The 25565-nt window shown below is 31.7% G+C and overlaps 1 protein-coding gene across 3 annotated transcripts in view; it reads right to left on the reverse strand.

Moving 5' to 3' along the window:
* The window catches only part of LOC127698474 (monocarboxylate transporter 12-B-like), a 267985-nt gene extending 242697 nt beyond the window's left edge, over nt 1-25288 (reverse strand). Inside the window, exons 1-6 of one of the 3 annotated variants that reach the window (XM_052201954.1) lie at nt 25227-25288; nt 15139-15229; nt 10533-10676; nt 9441-9584; nt 6339-7376; nt 3294-4099 (exon numbers count right to left, since the gene is read on the reverse strand). In XM_052201954.1, the coding sequence (XP_052057914.1) occupies nt 3939-4099; nt 6339-7376; nt 9441-9584; nt 10533-10676; nt 15139-15196 (1545 nt within the window). In that variant the 5' untranslated portion in view covers nt 15197-15229; nt 25227-25288 and the 3' untranslated portion in view covers nt 3294-3938. The other 2 variants (XM_052201955.1, XM_052201956.1) reach the window with 2 other exon arrangements.
* Between the last annotated feature and the right edge of the window lie 277 nt (nt 25289-25565).

Below are 25565 nucleotides of genomic sequence, written 5' to 3' on the forward strand. Positions count from 1 at the left end.
TCACATATGCCGGGTTCTCATATTTCAATCTCAAATTAAACATCTAAAAACATATTACAAAAAATATCATAATCATACAAAAATATAAGAATGTTTGGAATATATCAAGATCAAAATATTTGACTACAAAATAGTCTTATCACTCTTATGTGAACTTAGAAGTTACTTCAGGTAAAAACAAACTCTTCTTGACTTGAAATGATAGAATTATCAAGAATTTTAGGCAAATGATTAAAATAAATTTCACATTACATACTGAAATCAAGTTAGATATGGTCATGAGGTAGAAATTACCCTGATCTAATAAAAATGCAAATGCATTTAAATAATATTATAGTTCTTCAATAGAAAATGTAAAATAATTGTTTAAGAGCAAACATTGAAATTTTCACCTGAAAATAAAATGACTATATGTATAAACAAGTTTCACAACAATGCCATATCCTGTAAAACAAATAAACTGGCAGGTCTATATTTTTCAACCAACATATATTGAAACGAACATATTTAAAACATCAACAAAATATATAAAATTCCCATTTTTGATATCAATTTGATTAAGTCACAAAAATTATATTGATATATATATATATGAATTAATGACTTAAAATTCAATTTTAAATAACTGAGATAAAAAGGCGAGGAGCGAGTACTCACAGAATTACTCAAACACAGCTGACACATTTTTGTGTCTGAATTTGAGTCAGAACTCTTGCCAGTGATTTCAGATTTCTTTTCATTTTCCTTGAGGAGTAAATGTCAGATATTAGGCTGTCTATGTTGTTGTCTAGATTTAGGCGATATTTAATGCTTGTAGTTGCACATTTTCATTCAATGAGGTTAAATGATAGTGATCTCTTTATACCCTTTTACCTCACTTGTATTGCTTGGTTGCTATCTCTTTCACATTTAGGCTATATCATAAATTCTTCAGCCTGGGGAATTCAGTCTGGCATCTTAAAATTTAGTAAGCATACATAATGATTAAGAAGAATTATTACAATTTGTTGCGTTGAAGTACTTTGGTTTCACAGTCAAATAAAAACTGATAATATCACACGTAAAAGAAATTCTGTAATAATTAACAACAATAGGTGTTCTAAGGACATTGTCAATGACTTTGCATCAACTTGTGACCAATCAATAGTCATAATTCACTCGCAATAAATTCCTGAATAAATCTGTTGTTTACTCACTTTTTGAATATTTTGTCTATATTTGAATTCTTGGATGAGATTTGAATATGTCTCTATATTTGAATTCTTGGATGATATAATCTATAAGAAATTAGGAAAGACATACAAAACCAGCCGATTTCATGGTTTACATGTTTTAAAAGGCTTCTTTTAAATTGAGTTTTTCTGTGCCTATTGCTATATGGTTGTTTACTCCACACTGACTAGAGGTATAGAGGGAGGCTTGAGATCTCACAAAACATGTTTAACCCTGCCACATTTTTGCACCTGTCCCAAGTCAGGAACCTCTAGCCTTTGTTAGTCTTTTGTGTTCTCAGGCACTTGTCTCTGAAAAAAAAGTTCCTATATACCTTAATACAGTGGCGGATCATGAGGGGGGTTGGGTTCTGGGGGTAGGAACCCCCCTCTTTTTGACGATCAATGATTTTGAATGGGGACATATGGTTGGACCCCCCCCCCCCCCCCCCTTGGCTGATATTTCCAATCGGCTGTGGGAAGACGAAGTAATTACTGTTGACATACTTGGGAAGGCCTGCTACGAATGATTCTAACAGCAAGGTAGGCGTGTTATACATATATAAATAATTACTCTAAATATCAGCACAACAATGTTAAATCTGCAAATTTGTGGCAGCAAATTTTTGTTCTTCCCTCGCTGGGATTCGAACTCATGCTATTGGGATATCGTGACAACATCGCCTGCACTGTGTCCAGCGCTCTAGACCACTCGACCACCTAGACTGAACTAAAAATTCAGCTTTCGGTGGCTTGGTGTTACCTTTCCTCATCAGTAGAATCTAGTGTTGTAACACAGTACATGATATATTAGGCATGAAGATGGAATTGATTGCAGATTAGCTAAATTATCTATCGTAGAGGATCGTAAGATGCAGTCACAGAAATAATCATTTAATAAGTATGTCTAAACAACATGAACAAGTGACAACTCTATGACAGATCCATCCATTGGATCACCAGTGAAGGTGATACACAGCTGAAAACACATATTATATTCACAGTTACTCTTAATATCAGCACAACAATGTTAAATCTGCAAATTTGCAGCAGCAACTTTCTGTTCTTCCCTCGCCATATATATATGCACCTCATGTTTGCGGTATACCATCTTTTCCGCAAGTTTATTGTTTTCTGTTTGGTAATAGATTAATTATAAGATCCATTTTGTCACATCTCGTGATCCGTTTATTTGGCAATCGCCAATGGCAGTCAGCAGGGTTTAAGAACATCAGTTGTTTGACTTGCTAGTCAAATGCGTTTTGTTAAAATATACTTTTTCACTTTTTTGGTCTTTTGGAAAATGTTGTTTGTGCTGTATTTAGACCCCTCTACCAAGAAATTTGTTTTGCATGCACACTTATAAAAATTGCGGTTTTTATCCAACGCAATCATAGGGTAGAACGTTGTTTTCAATTAAGACTTCTTTATATATATATATATATATATATATATAAAACACATTTATGTTTTTTAGACTAGTCAGGGGGAGGAAAAATGAGTGTATAACAGTGATAACAGTGTATAATCCTCTCCAGGTAACAGACAAGATAAAATAAATAGAAATAAAATAGAAATAAAGCATGCACAAATTAGAAGGAGTCAAAAACTAACCAAAGAAAAGCAAAAATATATATCTGACTAAACTGTACACAATCAAATATAAGATAAAATTGAAATACATAAAAAATATATTGCATTTACATATCTTTTGCACAATATTCAAACAGTAATAATCTTTAAAAAAAATCAAGAAATATTCACAAAGTTGAAAACATCATAAATGTAGTTTTCTCAAAATATTAAATATTCAAAAAATGTGTAAACTATTATGCACTTAAATCATGTGTAAGATGCATTATTAATTACAAATGAAATGAAAACAGCAATACACTTAAAATATTTGTAAAAAAATTGTTCATTGTATTTATGATATAACTAATAATAATTTGATAAACAAAACCAATAAAACACAAAATAATCACACTAACTTATCAATAAATGACATAGCTTGAAAGGACATGATATCTGGACATGCCATATGAGAATTACCAGTAACAAAAATCTTGGAAGCTGACACTAACAAAGAATTGAATGTATATTTGGAATATGTACAGCATTAAAGGAATAATTTCTCCCAAAAAATTTGTAGATAATGACAGGATAAGAAGATCATCTCCCCTTCATGATTGAATGTTCTACTAAAATATGCCAAGCATTGTTGATTCATTATCATTCTTGGAATACCAGTACTAATTTTATATTCTATGAATAAAATGTACAAGGAAATACAAATTTGCAATAAGCTTGTTTGTATAATTTGGAAAAAAAACAAGAAATCAACCAAGAATGCATATAGTAAGATCTATATAAATCCTTGAAACAACTAACAATGAAAACACAATTTTTCCTTAATCCACTCAAATTGATACCATAAAAATAAATGAACCCACAGAATTTGTCTACCATATTTGAGATGTTCCCTTTTGATCATATGTGTTGATTGACAGATTAATAAACTGACAGATAACTCAATTCTATCTCTCTCACATCCCTGCAAGGGGTCTAAATAAACAATAGGGATTTACATAAACAATTTTAGAAACCAGGTTTTAATGTAATTTTTTTTTGCTAGTTATTCACATTGAGACGTAAGATGTTCCGTTTCCTTGGAAAATATTGACATAGAAACTTTTTTCTGCTTTTAAATGAGTTGTTTCCCTTTCCTTAAGCTTCTTCTTCTTCCTGTTCCGTATCATTTTTATTTTTTGATTTTTTAGCATCTCTTATTAAAGGATACAGGAACATAAAAAATCCTCCAATAATCATCAATGAAGAATTTATATAATTCAAAAGGGAAAATGACCCTGATCTTCCTTTGATGGCCCCTGAAAAAAATAAATAAAGATTACACTGAAATAAAATAACGAAGTTCCAGTCTGACTAAAGCCAGTCCCCACTATCCATTGGCATTTGTGGATAGTAGGGGCTGGCTTTAGTCAGACTGACTGAGTTCGTGCATGAAAAGAAGGATGTATATTTAAAGTCCAGCATGTTATCTATCAAAATTTTCAGCAAAGGAATATATTTATGTGCTATTAATATGATCCCTGCTATATATATATGTAGGACTCAAATATATGGTGGGTTCCAGATCTATGGCAGATTCCTAATCTATGGTAAATATGACGTCATGCCATCCCAAATCTATGGCAGATTTGTTAAAATCCTAATCTATGGCAAGTTTTGTAATTTCCTAATCTATGGCAGATTTTTGTTGTTTCCAAATCTATGGCAGATTTTGTGCAAATGTAGAACAAGGTAGTACATATACAATCACTGACTTGTCTTAAATAAGTTGAAATGTACGACAACGGGAGAATGTCTATAAACATTTGTGAAATAAAAATTCCCTTATGGTCAACCAAATCGTGATGTCAACCATAAAAAAGTGTAGAAGTGATACTAGTATACCATAATACAGAAATTGGGATTAAAATTATCTTCCTTGGAAAAATAAGCATTTCCTAATCTGTGCATGGTACCTGTTTAATCCATTAATTAAAACAACTAGAAAAATGGAAGTCCCTTAACAAACAAGAAAGCAGTTTTTTATAAAAAAAAAAAAACAATTTAAACAGTTTGACTTTTCACATGATATTTATTTCAGCATTAATCAATCTTTTTTAACGATTTAAGTCAAGGTGGTATCCTGTAATTTTATTTTTCTCACTTTAAATACTTTGTCAGCCGTAGACGCTAAAATATTTACTATAACTCCATTCCCAAAATATCCACTACTAAAAACAGCTGTGCCTTTCTTGATCGCGGGATTCGGACGGTACAATAATGAGTGTCCCTCCTATGGATAAAAGATCACATCTTCATTTAAACCATCGGCAAATTGTTCTAGAGGGAAAGCGGAAAGTGTTTTCCTGAGAATTTTAAACACTGGACTTCAGGAAAGTTTGGAGGGCCAACAACTTTACTGTCGGCGACGACTTTTATGGCGTTATTTTATTGTGACGTTACATGTTACTCTTTTCCCCGAAAAATTACGTAATTCCTAAATCTGCCATAGATTTGGAGAAAACAAAAATCTGCCATAGATTTGATTTGTTTGGCGTTTGTAACATCATATTTGCCATAGATTAGGAATCTGCCATATATTTGGAACCCGCCATAGATTTGAGTCCTACATATATATTAATTAACACAAGTTGCTTTTTCATTCAACTCTTCCAAAATGAAATATCTACTGGCCAACTTTTGGACTTTCAATTTAATCTGGCAACATCAATTGGCACATTTCAAAGAGTATGATTTAATTTCACAAGCAGAGGATATAGGTCGGATATACAGATACATGTAAATGAAATTATCACTAGCCACATTGGCTACTATAATCATAAAAAAAGGTCACTGCAACCCACTTTCTATAGACCTTGGTTAATATGAGTTCTTTTTGTAGTATAATTTAGCCCAAGGGTTTTTTCTTTTGAATTGTTTCACATTTGTCATTCTAGGGCCTTTATAGCTTACTATATGGTATGTGTTTTGCTCATTGTTGAAGGATGTACTGTGACCTGTAATTTTTCATCTTTGTTATGTTTGTCATTTGGTCAATGGAAAGTTGTCTCATTGGCAATTGTATCACATTTCTTTATTTTCATATAATATATCCAAGAGACCTAATTTCAGGTGTGAACCTTTAATACAATAAAAGACATTTCAGATAAAAAAAAATATTTCTATATATATCAACTAGTAGTTGCTTAGATTATTTTTTTTTTCTTTTTATTAGCCTCAATTTGTACTTGTCAGATATTGAATAAGTTCTTATACAACTTGTGAGTTAAAATATTTATTGATTTCTTCATTTTTAATGAAATAAAACCTAGACACTCAGTGATTAAGATCTTGACAAATTGTATAAACACTTTTCAATTATTCAAGCCTGTAAGTTGACCGTAATATATTTTTTTGCGTCTTTGGGCTGCTGTCCTACTAACTATTACCCAACATATCCTTTTATTCTTATCATAATTGCATATACCATGTTTACCATGATGACAGTAGAAACCTATACATACATGACATACAAAGTTAAAAAAAGATTTACATTACCTTCAACAGGTTGTCCAATAGCTGCACCAAGTCCTTGTATCAGTAGAATTACACCTATTGCTTTGGGCATAATCTCTAATCCAACCATATCAATCAATACAATTGAGGTCAGGGCAACATAGGCACCTCCAAAAAATCCATACAGTGTTGTATGTATAGCGCACCACCAAAATACAGTAGCAAAGTTGAATATTAATATATTTATACCACAAAATATACAGGTGGCACCAATTATTTTATATCGTTCTATTATTCTAAGATCTCCTACGATTCCCACAACTATTCTTCCAATGAGATCCCCTATACCAGCACAAGAAACGAGCCATGCTTTTTGGAAACTTTCAAATCCTCTACTGGCAGCATCTAATGGCATAAAAATGATAAAATTAAAATATCCAAAGAAAACAAGAAACGAGAAAATTGTATAAAACACAACCTCCGGCATTTTCAGCACTGAAAAATGAAATATTTTTGGAATAACTATAGATTTTCCACAGATTTTGATTGTGATATTATTAGACAGTTTCTTGGATTCATCTGCCTGTACGACTTGTGCCAAACTTTCCATTGATCCCATAACTAATGAACCAGTGCTTGTAACAAATGACACAGATTTCTCTCGATTCACTTCTGTATCAATCTGGATTTCCAAATCTGTATAAGGTTCACATGTGTTGCTAACCACTTGATTTTCTTTTTCCTGAACAACATTTGTCCTCTTTCTTGTAGAATCGTTCAGATCTTCTTTTAGTAATTTATGCTTTTCATCGTTTTCTCCTGCTTTTCTTTCAGTTGTATAAAATTTTAATGGACGGTAGAGGGCCCCACAAACAGCTACAGATAAATATAAACCCCCCAAGATAAGGTACGTTCCTGGTAGTCCATATGTCTGCAATAAGAACTCCATTAGTGGAGGAATAACAAATGTTCCAACACTAGCTCCTGACAATGCAACACCATTAGCAACTGTACGAATTCTTTTGAAATAGCTGCCAATCATCACTAGACCATTTCCAAATAAACAGGAATTTCCAATTCCTTAAACAGATAAAATTATTCAAATTATCCTTAACTGTTGATTTAAGGATGTTCGCTTCTGCTTCAAAATAACAAGCTCTTTAAAATACTGTTACAAATTAAAAGTTTATGAATAAAGGAACTAAAGAAGCTGAAAAAAATGAAGGGTCCGTGGGCTTGTTTTCGAGATATAAACCATTGAAAATTTGGCGGGAAGTGATTTTCTTTAGATTTTTTTATACATTTAACATTGGCACCTTTTTTCTTTCTAAAATTATGAAAAAATAACAAAGATTTTAAAAGATTTTCAAATATGGCTTTTAAAACTATATGTAACAAAATTATAAAAAGAAAAGTAGAGGTTTAAGGGAAAAATATTTATTGGCATTACATAGATAAAACTAGAGGATTCGAATATCTGACAAAAAAATCAAAAGCAAAAGTAGCTAACATCCTTAAGTGTGGCTTCTAGTCAGTAAACTGATGTAAGTACATACATATCCTGTATTATTGTAAAAGAAAACTTGTATTTCTTTTGCAAGCTAGCTCATAGAAATAAGCAGAAAAATTGTGTAAATTTTGAAATGTGGCATGGAAGCTAAGATTACAACTTATAATTGCATAACTGTTGTATGTCTATGCTTGCTATGACTATCATATCCATCATGCTGTTCTCTGTATACTGACATTTATATTGTTACTATAAATATATATTATGTTATTTTGCTGTAGCATAATGTTTGCTTCTGCAACTAAAGATTCATTAATTCAGTCATTGACAGTCAAGCTGGTAATAAATTCTGTGTTATTAGCATTATTGTATATTTTGTGTTTACACTTTCTGTTAATATAGTATAGTTTACAAGTTTATAGGCATATGTCCTAAATATGGTAAATAAACTGTTATAACAGAGATATGTCTGTATGTAATTTTGATAGTAAAAATGTAAATGTTAAAATACAATTGCAATACTTTAACATGTAAATTATGCAAAATATTCAAAGACAATAAACAATGACTGAAGGCACAGGACCAAATAATTTTTTGTGGAAATAAGATGTGCCAATGCTAATACAACTGCAGACTAAAGGTCTTTTACTTTTCGTAAGTGCTTCCCCTTTACCTGACCTGATCACAAACTTAAACATGTAAACTGTGCAAAAGTTTCTGGGTCAAAACACCAAGACTGAGGGGGATGGGTCAAATAATCTCCATGGAAATGAGATGAACCAATGCTAATACAACTGCATACCAAATATTATTAACTAATGAGAAGTGGTTCCCCTTAGACTAACCTAATAACAAACTTTAACTTTTAAGCTATGAAATTGTTTCGTAGTCAATAATCTCCTTGGAAATGAGATGTGCATATATATACTTATACAACTGCATATTAAATATCACTGACTTATTGTAAGTGGTTCCCTTTAAACTGACATAATCACAAACTTTAACATGTAAACTATGCAAAAGTTTCAGAGTCAATAGTCCATGACTGAGGGGGCAGGGGCAAAAATTCTCCATGGTAATAAACTTAACATAAATACAATGAGAAGTGCCAATGCTTATAAAACTGCAAACCAAATATTATTCATTTACCATTAGTAATTCCCCTTAAACTGCCTCAATCACAAACTTTAACAAAGTGTTGACACTGCGGCTGCCAATGCCAGAACCAGCATACAAAGTCTCACTTTTTGATTCTGTCAAGGCAGGACAAAAACAGTCATTTAAGGACAATAACTCCTATAATGTCAAGATTGTATTTTCCTTATTATGGTTTTCAAAATTACAATTTCAATTACTAGCATTTCACCATTATGTTTTGTATTTTATGGAGGCGCCAAGTTGGTTGAGAGGCCTTTATATAATTGACAAACTACAATTTAGTAACTCTAAAGATCAATAATTTTTAATTTGAATTCTATTTGTTGGATGGTTTCAGAGATCTTTGAAAGAGTTCGTGCATGAACGAAGCCATGTAACTGCAAAAGAGCATTCTGGACTAAGGGTAGATGAGTTAAAACTAATCAATTATAATTTTCTTGCAATAAATTTGTTCTTCAGTTAAGATTTAAGCTTACCTGCTCCTATACCATACATCCAAATCAAATACCAAATGCCGATCTTGAAATAACATAAGGAGATGAAGACACATGCAAAGACAGCTCCAAACATAACAACAGATCTCTCTGTAAAATGTTGACCGAGAGCAACAAAGACTGGTGCTGAAAATGTTTTGAAAATTAATTTCATAATTCAACATTGTACTTGGTTTTATGTTGCACTATTTCTCTCTACAGAGATACCTTCATGACCATTCACTGTTTATCATATTTCAATTTCTTTTTGATTTTTACTAATGCCCATTGATTAATTGAATAAGATCTTTTAAATGTATTGCAGCTACTGTACATAGATAATATAATGAAGTAATATTGTTTGGTGACATATAGACATTTAGTAATGTAAACACTTAATTATATTATTATCATTATTATCTGTTAGCCTTTTTTTCTAATCAGGAGGCAGATAAACAATTACAATGTTCAAGTTCCTGTCTTTACTGGCCAATTTTTGGTCAGAAAAACAAGTTGAACTGTGAGATGTTGCTGACTAATGGTAACACCACCATAAGCATTCAGAAAACAGGAATATGATGAGTGATGGATGTGATTTTCAATATTGTTTCACCAATACTGTTATGTGTCACCATGCTGTAATGTTTGCAGCTCTTTCAACATTAAAATTTAAGGAACATTTGTAGAAGTCTTCAAACCTATATCACCTTGAAGTTTCAAATCATTTGTTTCTGAGTAGAATATTTTTTTAATTGACCAATCAGTTCAGATGAATCATTGGTTGCCTCAGGCTTCAATGATTTAGGTTATACTTTCACATACCAGGAGTTTCAAATAGATAATGCATTGAGCAGAAAGACAGAAGTGGACTATTGAATGCATGATTTTTATCTAATAACAGGAGAATTACATGTATGATATAATTATATAAGACTTAGAAATGGTTAAGTCTCACTAAACATTTCTATTTTGTTTGGTAATGAGTGCAAATGAAATGTGTATATTATTTTCAATTACTTAAAAGATACAGATATTATCAGTCAAGAATAACACACAATAATAATGGTAGCAAATTATCACTAAATCTTAGCATACCAGCCAGTGTATAAATTCCTGCACCAACTGCCATTCCAAGGGAGGCAATTGTAATATCAACATCAAACTCTTCCATTAGTGGCTTCATCAGTATACCATATGATTTAGCCACTCCCACCATGATAAAACTACTGGCAAAATAACCTGAAATAAAAAATACATATTACAAGAAATAAAATTATTAGATTTCAAATAGTGAAACTTATGGAAAAAACATTTTACATCAACTATTATAACACCTAAGTCTAAGAGTTGATAATAAATTTTATTCATGGTGCAAGTTTTAGAAGCTTTTAGATTTCCCCAGCTTTTCAAACAGGTCTGATATCAAAAGTATGGTTGAATCAAAGATCAATTACTTAGTACTTGCATCTTATAAACATTTTTGAAGTTATCACTGATTTTGAAATACTTAATAGAAACTTCTAACTGTTAAAAATCCTCATAAATTAAATCTAGCTTATGGAATGTCTTTTTCTTTTTAGAAGTATTAAATGATAATTATCTCATCAAACTTTCATTCTGTAATTCTATCATCTAGTTGTTCTTTCAGTTCATATGATTTTGTGTTTTTTTATATAATCTCTATAAAGTAAGAGGATTGTGAACTAGCTATAGTTTGAAACAAACTCTGTGACATGGAATATCTATGATATATTTGTTTAAATAGTGTAATAAAGTCTACATTTTGGCATACATAAAATAATTCTCCCATTTTTTGCTCAAACCCAAACTTTCTTAAATAAACTTTCTGTCAAATCTAACATTTGTGTGTTTATCACAAAAAAAAACCAAACAAAGTATAATGAACATTAGATTTGAGAACACTATTGTTTTAATGTGGATGTAAGTTTTTAATAAACCATGGCCACTTAAGACTTATTTATACATATTGCTAAAATGATAAGCTCCTTCAGAGCATCTCTTTTAAATGTGTTTCATTTTTTGAGGTAAAATCTTTAAATTCTAAATGAAACTTCAGGTCATTACAAGTTTGTGAGAAGTATAAACTGTTGACACAAAGATATGTCTAGCCTTTTTGTTATTTTGATAGTAAAATTTTAATAAACCATGGCCACTTAAGACTTATTTATACATATTGCTAAAATGATAAGCTCCTACAGAGCATCTCTTTTAAATGTGTTTCATTTTTTGAGGTAAAATCTTTAATTTCTAAATGAAACTTCAGGTCATTACAAGTTTGAAAGAAGTATAAACTGTTGACACAAAGATATGTCTAGCCTTTTTGTTATTTTGATAGTAAAATTTTAATAAACCATGGCCACTTAAGACATGTAAGACTTATTTATACATATTGCTAAAATGATAAGCTCCTACAGAGCATCTCTTTTAAATGTGTTTCATTTTTTGAGGTAAAATCTTTAATTTCTAAATGAAACTTCAGGTCGTTACAAGTTTGTGAGAAGTATAAACTGTTGACACAAAGATATGTCTAGCCTTTTTGTTATTTTGATAGTAAAATGCAAATGTTGAAATTAAAATAGCATTTGCTTTAACATGTAAGTTATGCAAAATGTTCAAAGTCAATGAACCATGACTGAAGGTCCAGCCCCAAAAATTCTCCATGGAAATGCTAATACAACTGTATACCAAATATCATTGACCTACCACTAGTAGTTCCCCATAAACTGATCTAATAACAAACTAATACATGTAAACTAAGCAAAAGTTGCAATGTCAATAGACCATGACTGAGGGGCAGGGCCAAAAAATCTCCAAGAAATGAGATATGCCAGTGATAATACAACTGCATACCAAATATCATTGACCTACCACTAGTGGTTCCCCATAAACTGAACTAATCACAAACTAATACATGTAAACTAAGCAAAAGTTTCAAAGTCAATAGACCATGACTGAGGAAGTGGGGGCAAAACAATCACCATGGAAATGAGATGTGCCAAGGCTTATACAACTGCATACCAAATATCAATGACCTACCACTAGTGGTTCCTTATAAACTGACCTAATCACAAACTAATATATGAAAACTAAGCAAAAGTTTCAAAGTCACTAGACCATGACTGAGGGGGCAGGGCCAAATAATCACACGGAAATGAGATGTGCCAATGCTAATACAACTGCATACCAAATATCAATGACCTACCGCTAGTGGTTCCCCATAAACTTAACTAATCACAAACTAATACACTGTTGACGCTGCCACTGCTCCTGCAGGAAACAGCATACTTATGTCTCGCTTTTTGACTCCGTCAAGGCGAGACAATAACCATAATTTTTACACAAAGTAATTATTAAAAGCAAATTAGTGTGGAACAACTGAGGGATAATAAAACTTCACATCACCGCTCTTTAATATATCAAACCAGTTGAAAAGCACAAGCTGCAATTAAAGTCAAATCTGGATTCAGAAAATAAAATATAAATATAAATATAAATAAGAAGATGTGGTATGAGTGCCAATGAGACAACTCTCCATCCAAGTCACAATGTGTAAAAAGTAAGCAATTATGGGTCAAAGTATGGCCTTCAACACGGAGCCTTGGCTCTCACAGAACAGCAAGCTATAAAGGGCCCCAGAATGACTAGTGTAAAACAATTCAAACAGAAAAAAAAACGGTCTAATCTATATAAAAAACGAGAAACCCATTGATGGCATCAATGGGAAAAAGTACTATTTTATGACCTTCATTAAAAAGATGAATAAGATTTTAAATTATATCTAGCCCTTCATACAATGTATATATATACATATAAAATAAACTGCTTCGCCGAGCGCAGCTGGATACGACCGCAGAGGTGCAACCCTGAACAGTTGGGGCAAAAATGGACACAATATTCAAGCTTGATACAGGCCTGAATTTGGATTGTAATTAAATATTTCTGACACAGAATAAATGTAGTTAAAGAACTTGAAATTAGTTGTATGATTTGAATTGATATTCAATTGAAGATTTCTTGCTGTTGTGCAATACACTGTGCTGTTGCGCAATACTTAGTAAATCTGTTTTCAGACTATATACAAAGAATTAGCAAAATAAATTGTGACCCCCAATTTTTTTCTTTGGAAAATTGACAATTTCTTAAATCTTTAAGAAAAAAAAATTGATCCCCAAAAACAAATTTTTTTTTACCCTCCCCCCCTTCCAAAAAAATAATATTTGGAATGAATTTTCTTTTGAGGTAAAAAAAAATTGCCCCCCCCCCCCTCAAAAAAAAAAATTTACCCCCAAAAAACAATTTTTTTTTTACCCTCCCCCCTTCCAAAAAAAATAATATTTGGAAAGAATTTTCTTTTGAGGTAAAAAAAAATTGCCCCCCCCCCCTCAAAAAAAAAAATTTACCCCCCTTCCAAAAAAAATAATTTTGAAGAAATTTTCTTTTTGTAAAATGTGGTACAAATTAAGAGACATCCATAAACTTAAACACAAGATATTGTCTGAAAACTAGAAAAATGCTTATAGAGCCTTTTTGGCCCCTTATTCCTGAACAGTTTGGACAATTACCCCCGAAATGAATCCCAACCTTCTACTTGTGGTATTGAACCTTGTGGTACAATTTCAGAGTAATCAAAATACTTATACACAAGTTATTGTCCGGAAACTAGAAAAATTGCTTGTTTTGGCCCCTAATTCCTAAACGGTTGGGACCATCACCCCCAAAAACAATCCCAACCTTCCTTTTGGTTTAATTTCATAGAGATCCATACACTTAAACTGTAAGTTATTGTCAGGAAACCAAATGTCTTCGGACGACGCCGACGACGTGAAACCAATATACGACCGCAAATTTTTTTGCGGTCGTATAAAAACAGCTGATCTGCAAGGTATACCATCTACTTGCCACTATATACATCATCAGTGTACATCATGTACTGTGTTACAACCCTAGAAAACCCAGATTAGGAAAGGCATTACTAAACTAACTAAAGCTATATTTTTTATATAGCCTAGTTGGTCAAGTGGTCTAGGGCATTGGATACAGTGCAGGTGGTGTTGTCACGATGTCTCAGATGCAGTGGTTCCAATCCCGTTAAGGGAAGAACAAAAATTTGCAAACTTGCAGATTTAAAATTGTTGGGATAAATTTGAGACAAACCCAGTATAATCACAAGTTATCCGATGGAAATTGTCTGTCGTAAAGTTGTCACATATTTAGATGTATGTTCAGTCTACGTGGCAGAGCTGTCTAGAGTACTGGACACAGTGCAGGCGGTGTTGTCTCGATATCTCAATAGCATGAGTTTGAATCCCAGCGAGGGAAGAACAAAAATTTGCTTTCGCAAATTTGCAGATTTAACATTGTTGTGCTGATATTTAGAGTAATTATATATATATATACATAAGTATTCTATTAGAGGTACAGGCAGATTAAAATAAAGCTTTGTCATAATTTTATCAATATCATTTTCAAGTTATGTAATGGCCATCTTCAATAAGTTTTGTTTTACTTTGGAAATAATGCACTTAACGAAACTATTTTTTTTTTAAACAGAATTTTACTTCTTACATCCTTAAATTAGATGCCATCCATATAACAGGGTGGTGTTGTTGGTCTGTATATAAATCTGTACATGATACAGCAACAAGTCCTTAAATAATTTGATAATTAACGTTTCCTTTACCAACAACAATCATCCAGGCCCATCCTCTATCATACGGAACACCTCTCTGTTCTGCCATACTTGTTGCTTAATTTGCAAGGTTACTTATCACCTGAAAAATTAAAAGCATGTCTTTTTATATTATTGTGATAACTTATTCTCTTTCTAACCAATTAAGAATTTTTTTTGACAAACTGCACATTTATTAAATGGTCTTGACTATGTGATTTCCTGCCAAATCTGTTCAGAATATCATACTCATTGTTTTTCATTAAAACTTTAGAGAAAAAGGATCTATCATTTTACCCAATTAATATTGAATTTTCTGCAACTATACATTTTTAATTCTAAAATTCCCTATCTCAAGTTTATTTTGTGTACAAATATCCCAATCAATAGGGATTGTAGTTGAATCATTATTTAACAATTACTATTTATATTATTCATCATTTTGTAAAGTTTTATATGGTCACATACAATCAGCTTTCCAATAACTGTTGTCAAACAACAATACAAATATCCAATCGTTTCTAATTCTGTCAATAAAACTTGACAACAATAGTCATATGATAGGAGTAAAAACTTGCAGAAATAAACCAAGAACATTACAAAATTAATGGTGTTTATGCATAATGTTTGCAAAGATTTCAAGAAGAGCAGAGTCTTTCAGCATTTTCAAAGGTCTCCAGAATTACCCCTTTTGACAATTTAAGCAATTATTGCCCAAACCTGCCTGATTCAACTATACTGGAAGATATTAAACCAAATCAAGATGCTCAAAAAGTTAAATTTAGCAGGAAAATCATTTGTCAAATCAACTATATTAACCCTCAATTGAAGAAACCCCAAAACTGGGCAATGATTTCCCATAAAAAAAACCTAGGGAATGGCACAGCATTTCTTGCTGAAAAACAAACTTGTGCAATGCCTTTTTTATGAAATCTAAACTTTGATTTTTACAATAATATCTTGGTTATGACTTGGACAAATCTAACTAAAGCATTAACTTTATACCTGTACATCTTAAACATAAATTGTTTTATAAAGTACACTCACAACAGGTGCATCACACCTCAAACGATTTTCTGTTAAATTATAAAACATGACTGCAATTTTTCATTCTAAACAAAATATGAATTTGCAATAAGTTTTTATAAGTTATACATACATTTATAAGTCAAATGCATCCACATAATCATAATCAAGATGGTTATATATTATTATTGTATATCATTAAGAGGATTTTTCCATATAAGGAAAACATCAACTTTCTTACAAAACATTATCACATAACCTCTATTTCAAATTTTGAGAAGAAATGTACTATAAACATGTTAAAGTCACTTCACTTTTGTAAAGCCCACCTGATAACCATACATAAAATTAACATTAAAAATTCTGGAAATTTCGCTTGACTGATTTTTTTCAATTAATAGATTCTTTTAAATCTGATTTATCAAAAAGTTATCTTTAAGTATATCAATGTTTACAGTTTTGTCAAAAATGCTTTAGGGAATTAACACAAACGATTTGTCCTACTGCTATCACAAACAATACTATTACATAAGTCATTGAAGATCACACTGATTACCAATAAACACTCGTTGACCACAAGAATCTAGGAAATTTTAAAGTTTTTCAAAAAGTCTAAGCAAAGCATACTGATAACGGAAATTTGACATAATGTATATCAAAAAGTGAGTTTAGACACAAAAATGCCTTTGAATTTTGATACATACTTAGAAATGTATTGAAAGCTCTGGTTGGTCATAGTAATGTGTTTGAAAAATCCTCTTTTTTTCAGCAATGACAAAAGCTACAGAAAATCTGAGGAAAAAAATAAAACTGATAGCAGGATCCTTTCTAAGAAATTCAATTACAAAAATAAATAATAATTAAAAATTCCAAAACAAATTTAAAATAAACACTTATTTTGTTTATCATGTTTATAGCCAAATGACTTTTATCCTTCGTTGCCTTTATTCACTATTCTTCCTTTTATCAATTAACAGATATCAGACTTGAGCTGCAACCCTATCTGAAATGGGGAAAAAATACTCACCTAGTACAAAGAGAGTAGACTAATTTCCCCTGTATTAGTGTCATTCAAATGATTAATATCAGAAAGTAGTTGAAACTCAAAGGTATTTTAATATCAAAGACACTTAATGATATACTTAAAAGACTTTTCAACCATTTTTAATAGCCATAAAATTAAAATGTTATTCCGCAATACATATTGTTATATCAAAGGAAAATATAATAATTAAATAAGACATGTAAAGCCAAGACTGACTATTAGTATTTGAATAAAGTCCTATAATTATAGGACGATGGGTCACAGCAGTCCTTTAATAATCCCATGCTAGTTTTCATGTTTATTTGTTATTTAGGAATTCAATAAACTCTTACACAAAAGTTCCATTTATAGGATAACAGATACCACATACTTTTAAATAAAAAAAATTCTTTGAAAATATGTAAGTGGCTATCAGCATATCATATTTAAAGAAGTTTCTCTTAAAAAATTAAAATTAGACAGTATTTCTCAAGATACCTTCTGTCGTATTAAATGTCCAAAAATATTTAAACACAGGAAAGTTCTTACATCTTTCAAAAGCAAGACGTGCAGGTCTGACATACCACCTATTTTAGTTAAAACGATTATTTCTTCTGACAGTCTTGTGATTTCAAAAACACCTACTGGCTTCTCACAAAAATGGCTGATTTCAATTAGATTCATGATACAACTTCATGAAGCCTGAAAGAATTGATTTTTCTATTTTATTTTTTCTTGAGCTGCGGTATTCAACCAGTAGCTGTTGCTTCCTTCAACCAGCCTCCTGTAGTAACGAGCACCTTTTGACCCTACTGACGAAATTAATTGTCACTTATTTTCTTTTTTAACCCTGTACGTACATTGACAAAGTCTACCTGTTCTTAGCTTAACAGTGCAGGTTCTTTATTGTGTGTTCTACCTTTTGACATATGACTTTTATAGGTAAAGAGGGAGGTTTTTGTGGCATATATTTACACACATTTTCTTGCACTTTAACAATCTAAATAGGGCAGCTCAGAATTTATACACCCTAGCAGAAATAAAGCTTTGAGATATTCAGGAATTAGTATACTGACATTATCTTGACTTTTATATATTATAATTTTTATCTTTTTATGTTGGAAATTATCATGATTATGAGAAAAGAAACTTGATATTAAGTCACAATTTTAGATTCAACAAAGTTCAAGAATATTGACACTTGCACAATGTTGCAATGATTAAGCTTATAGTTCAAACTACTTGTATGAAATTAAGTTCTGTTTTTGTTGAATGTGCAAGAAATTATATATTTCTTTTGAATTTCAGGGTATGCAAGAGCAGAATTCTATTCAAAATAGTAAACTTTGTTCTGCTCCATCAGATGCATTCAGTCAAATAGTAACTCTGACAGTCTTATGGTTTTGTATTCAACAGAGGAGAAGCAAAGATACATTAATGATTAGCATATCTAGTATCAAAACAGTTGTATTAGCATATAATATTATTTTGATATAGCTGTGCGATATAAGATGGGTATGTCTACAAAGGACAGATTATAATATATATTAAACTTTTTTAAATATCTTTCACTCTTGTTTTATTCCCCGACATTTTATTGAAGACTTTATTTAGGGGCCATAGTACACAAAACCAATGGAACCGTCTACCAATTCTGATGATTTTATCAATTTTAAGGTCCAGCATAACCATTTGGTAAAAATGGCTGTGATAACACAACTAAATTCATATGAGTTCAAACTAACATTTAAAACAAGAAAAATGTTATGGCCTGGCAGGACGAAGATTCAATTTTATAAAACTATATGCATTTTGAGTTTCAGAAAATCATTTAGGGCACTTCGAGATTCGTTTTTCTTTCTTTCATCACTTGCCATTTGTAACACTACTGTTGCCTCTAATGAGACATGATCTGCTTACCAATTCTGGATCACCAGAGATCAACCCTGGAAAAAGGTCCATAAATTTACCCCTAAACACCAAAAACACAAACAAGTCAAAATCAGTGAAAAAATGAAACTTTTTAATTGTTTGAAGATGAAATAGCTTCAGAAATCACAAATTTGATTGAAGAATAATGCCAAGAACTATAACTCTTTATTTTTACTGCGTACAAGTGTAAACATGATAAAGTGTACCTATTACATTTACATGTATTCTCATTATTGTTATAAAAAAAAAGAAGAACTTTAAGTTATTTAACTTTTTGCATTAATTTATCTATTTACTCAATTTAAATTTTACTAAATATTAGATCACTTTTAAATATTGCAGTCCTGCTAACTTGTAACATGCTTAGGATGTTGGTGTAATATGTTTATATAGACAATAACTAAGAAACAGGAGTAACGCTAGCTTTAGCGAGCTATTACTCCTGTTTTGAGCCCAGAACAAATACAGCTGATATTTAAAAACACTAAACAGTTATTGTCTTCATCCTGCAATAAATTTTGTACATTGTTTTTGCTTTGAAAGACAGAAAAACTCACACTTATTGCATTTATTTTTGATTTAAAATATATTAGTTTTTGTTTATTATACCTATATGAGGCCCGAGTAGTTATATTAAAAAAAAAATCACACAATCAGCTGATGACCGGTACGCAGAAAAGAATCTTGCATGGTCAACAATAATACATCACTCAAAGTTAATAATTATTTATTATAACATAACAACTAATTTCAACAGTAAAAAGAAATAACAAAACATTGTCCAATTTAAGACAAAAGTGTATGATTTGTCCTACGCTTCAGAATTTCGAACTGAACGTGACATTCACTGATTATTGACAGTGTTGCATGGTTGATTTTGTGTGTTACACATGTAATGCATTTATGACATATAAAATTAAATGGAAGACAAAATATTTTCATTTTTATTTCATATTGCTCTAAAGCAATGCTTGAAAACAAACAGAACGTAAATTAGTCTATAGTTCATATAAGTTCAAGCAATACGTTATTGGAATGCGACTGCAATACACATTTAGAGGTCACGAAAGTTCATACAACACTCGTCAACAGCAATACACAAAATTAGTCTGGCAGTGGGCGTAGCTTTAAAGCGATATCTGTATAGTATACAAATACAGGCTAGCGATATCTGTTGGGCTGTTAATGTATGATAAATGTTTTTCTGCTTTGTATCGATCTGATGAGTTAAGCCATTTTCAACTATTTTTATAGTTTGTTCTTATGTTGTGCTGTGACACCACTGTCCCAGCTTAGGGGAAGGTTGAGCGCTCACAAACATGTTTAACCCCGCCACATTCATGTGCCTGTCCCAAAGCAGGAGCTTGTAGTTCAGTGGTTGTCATTGGTTCATGTCTGTCATATTTGCTTTTCATAAATAGTTTTGTAATAAATTAGGCCGTTTGTTTTTTATCAATTGAATTGTTTCATATTTTTTCATGTCGGGGTCTTTTATTGACGACTATACAGTATGGGTTTTTCTCATTGTTGAAAGCCTATATTTGCTTACATCCACTTCATTTGAACTTTGGTGGATAGTTGTCTCATTGGCAATAATACATGTACCACATCTCCTTATTTTATATTGGTAGTGTTCTAGCAACATGAGCAATCTGATGAAGTTAAGTCCTTGCATGCATTTGAAATGTCATTCAGGCTACCATGTTCATCATTGTGGTCTCTATTGCAGACTTTGCAAAAGGCATGTGGTATCCCCATTGTTGAATTTGTCAAACAGCCATGATTTCTTTTTAGGTGGTATAAGAACCTTCTTCATCCACCATGATCAAGATTATTACAATTAGAAACAAAGACAGAGGAATAACTCTCAAAAGTTTTCCTTTTTTCTTCATAACTAATCTCACATGCTATTCTCAGTTTTAAAAGCTTCGAAGATCTTGAGTTGAGATTTTTTTCATTGATCAATCATGCATGATCTGATGGTCTTATAATTTTTTTTTGTCCCCTAGGTATCTCCTGTCTCTTTTTTTAAATCACCAGTCCTATAGTTGTGCAGATGCATGTATGGATTTCCCCTTAGCTCTTTTGACATATAAGTCAAAACAAATAGATACAAATTGCAACCAGAGACTGTGGAAATCTCATTTTATCCAACACAATTTATTTTACACCTTCGGTATAGAAAAGATAGAATGCACACAAAATCCAAGTGTTAAAGCTTAAGGGGCATTAGCCATGTTAGCTATGAGATATATAAAAATTTAAATATGATTTTTTTTTGTTCAATTAACAATAATAATGAAAGTGAAATAGCAGGGGTTAAAAAATTTTGTTACAGCTCACTAGCCCAGGACTTATTGGAAGCAGGATTTACTAGCCCTGTTGAAAGAACTGTAAGCCCATCAAAACTGACCTGCTAGCCCGAGTATGTCTTACAAATTCAGAGTTTGCTGCATAATACAATGACTTCTTTAAACTTGTTAATTTCTATCCGTTGTACTATGGGTTGTTAAATATTTTACAGGACCTCGGGGATTTAAATGGATTGAAGAGTTAATCCGATAATACACGTGTAATTAAATTTCCAGTCACTGCATGACATTCTTTTTGCACGAGTGTTTACCTAAGATTATCTCTGATCACCATGATAAACTACAGAAAACATGTTCATTGGTCTTGTCATTCATGTATGGAACCAGTGGTTCAAATCATATATTTGTTCCCGCATACAAAGCAGACTTTTTATTAGCATGATCGGGAAAATAACGGCAATATTCACAAAACATTGTCTCTGGCTTATCATCAGCAACAGCCGACCTTGCCCTGGAAATCTTTTTGTCCATGACACTATAAATGTTCTTTTCCGCTTTTCCCGGTTGTATTTGGCCCTTTTTTGGGATGAATTTTCAGCCTCATTACCCTCTTCATCTACCGTTTTTTGTTTTGAAACTGACCAAGTTCCTGGGGTGTCCGTACTAAAATATTTCAAATATTTTGTTAGATGGTTTAGTGCTCAACAGCTGTTCGACATGACAGGTCAATATCGATCAATGCATCATACCCCCACTGGCCCAAGTATCGTTACCGGTAATTGAAAATCTCGGCATAAGCAATGTACAATACCCCCTGTACTGAGAAATCGATATTGAAAGTACGGGAATTGCGATCAATACATGATACCGGTCCACCAAGAGTTATTTGTTCTATTTTTAAAACATGTACAAAATCAGTTCAAATTCTTGGAATCCCGGATGACGTACTAGTAATTGAATCTGATTGGCTAAGAAAGAATAGTGATGAGGGGATTTTCCACTTTCTATTTTGGAAACGCCAAGAATTTTTTGTTACTAGTCCGTCGGGCATATTGGGTTACAAGTTTTGATTTCCCGAAGCGTAAATGCTGTAGCCCCGGTCGTCGGGCTAGTGTTTTTTTTAACCCCTGAATAGTGAAATAATCATTTGTTTTTAGCAGCCAATTTGGTTCAATTTTGTCAAAATAAGCTAAAAAAACATTGCTGATGAATTATTCACTTGCAAGTGAATAATTTCGACATCATTGAATATGTATTCATGTGACCTTCAATTTATCCCTTTTGCTGGACATGGGTTACGCATGTATTCAGCTATTAAAAGGAAAAGAATGTCAACATTGAAATTAAAACAAGGATGAATCATTAGGTTGACTGATTCGATCTACAAAAAAATCATTCTTATGTGTAGGTAAAAATGATGATAAACATACTTTTTAATGTACAATATGAAATCAAACAGGCTAAGAAAAATCCAATTGCACGTGGTCACTTTCTGTTTATATTCATATTTATGTTTAAATCGGGTTATATGACCGTCAGCAGTCTTTTGAGGTCATCTATTCTTGATAGTTAAATTAGATGGCGCCTAGACAAAAATACACACGAAATGCTGATACATATTATCGAGTCCATGCTTGTTAATTGTTTATTTTAGACTTTTAGTAATTTGGATATACGTTTTAGTATGTTATAAATCAAATATGAGAATTTGAGTCAAACATATTGAACATGATGAACATAAAATTGACAGCTAAATTAAATGCCCCTTTAAGGTTCATGTGGACCCTTTGGCTAAAATGACTGCATTTTCACCTCAAAATTTACTCTGAGTACAGACAAACCTGCGCATCTGGAAAAGTTTTAAGGCATAGCATGCCCTAGATAAATAAACTTCTAATGCATTGTATGTTTTAGAAAATTTAAAACTTAACTGGATTTAGCAGTGCACTTTTTTTCGTCCCTGTAGAAGATGATAAAATTAACAAACAGTTGAGTTTCACTTGATATGGTCCACTCAGGTACACAGTTTAAATCACCAATTATTGTCAGGTATCTATTGTCCATGTCAATCAAAACAGTTCACTTCAATTATTACCTGTGGGGAAGTTCTCAAACCTCTTTCCCAACTTAGTTTATTTTGGCACCTTCTGGAGGATTGAAAAAAAGTGCACTGCAAAATCCGGTAAAGTTTTTAATTTTCTAAAACATAAAATATATTTGAATTTTATTTATCTAGGGCATGCTATGCCTTAAAACTTTTCCAGATGCACAGGTTTGTCTGTACTCAGAGTAAATTTTGAGGTGAAAATGCAGCCATTTTAGACGAAGGGTCCACATGAACCTTAACTTTTTGAACCACAGTAGGCATTTTTATTGTGTAGGTCTTTAAAATTTTTCCTTTACACAGGTTTGACTGTACCTGAGAAATATATACTATAACATATAGCAGAGACACTCTATACTATTAGAGACATATATATACATATATATATATATATATATATATATATATATATATGTGTGTGTCTCTCAGTGATACTATACATGTCTCTGCATGGAAGCAAGTTAACTCGTACCATTGTAAACTCGTACCATGTAAACTCGTACCAAAAAAGTTAACTCGTACCAACGTAAACTCGTACCACTGGGAAGTCGTACCATTCAGAACTCGTACCACTGCAAACTCGTACCATTAAAAATATATTCAAAAATACGAATGTTTTATGATTTTTTTTTGTAATCTTAATAAAAAAGTTGAATTACTTGAATTTTATACCAGATTTTAATGAAAACTTAGACAAAAATACGAATGTAATTCCTTAATTACCATGCTAATTGATATATTAAATTCCTTTGATTGTATGATTATTGGGTTATTATTAACTAGTCAACTTGTTAATCATATTATTAAATTTTGATTGTTGTTATATAATTTAACAGCTTGGAATTAAAAGCCACACGAACCCCACTTGAAACTGCGGGTGATCTCAGGTGCCTTTTCAGATATCAGTTATTTTCCTCTGTTGCTGGAGCGAGGTGTATCTTCGGCTACAGGTGTTATACATGTATATAAATCGGGAATATAATGACCTTTTGATTATATGAATTAAAGCATGGTCTTAATCATGATTTTGTGCAACAATGAGCTGAATATTGTATAAAAATAAATTTCATACTTTCTAACTGTTGGTCATAACCAATTTTAAACCTTTAAAACACAAGAAATAAATTCTCTCATTAAATAAAATTCCTTTTAGAAACAATAGAAAAATACCCAAATCTATTCAATGTTACTTATTTGGAATGATTAAAAATTAAATCAAATAGTTGTCAGTAAAAGTAAAAAAAAGGGTCTGTTCAAGGGAGACAACAAAGCCAATCTGCCACGGTTTTCTCTATCCAATTAGACAAGGAAAATTAGCATAAATTGGTCAGTGTAATTTCAGATTATATACATTTTACAGACTTAAGAGGTATTGAGTGAAATTAAACTATATATTCATCATTAAACACCATTTGAATACATTTAAATAAGTTGGTACGAGTTTACAATGGTATGAATTTACCGTGGTACGAGTTAGCATTGGTACGATTTTACATTGGTACGAGTTTTTTTTTAGTGGTACGAGTTGACATTGGTACGAGTTTACAATGGTACGAGATAACTATAATTCCTCTGCATTATGCATAGTATTAATCTCAGTCTGTACTCAGAAATATATGAAGATGTAATTTAACCCAACCAATAGATGTGACTTTGTTTAAAAACATTTACATAAATTCATAATATTTTGCACTGTGCATACATGTTATACTTGACAATCTCTATTCTGTGTTAACCCAGTAACAGTTTTGTTTACCATGTGGACAGGGGAATGTAAGTAAGGGGGAAGGAAACCAATGATACTATGCTTGGAAGATTTCGTTCGAACCTCTCTGGGTTTGACTATAATTTATGAGAAAATATCAGAGCTGTTCGAAAAATAATTTGTGTCATGCTATTGGTTTAAAAGTTTTGACGGAAGTATGACAATAAGTTATAACATGAATATTTATATATTTGAACTCTGTTTTTCTATCACTAAAAGGTCAATACACAGTTTTGTTTATCTAGGCGGCGTATGAATCACAACCACGCGCCACAT

The sequence above is a fragment of the Mytilus californianus genome, unplaced genomic scaffold, assembly GCF_021869535.1.
Source record: "Mytilus californianus isolate M0D057914Y unplaced genomic scaffold, xbMytCali1.0.p SCAF_4, whole genome shotgun sequence".
Taxonomy (NCBI): domain Eukaryota; kingdom Metazoa; phylum Mollusca; class Bivalvia; order Mytilida; family Mytilidae; genus Mytilus; species Mytilus californianus.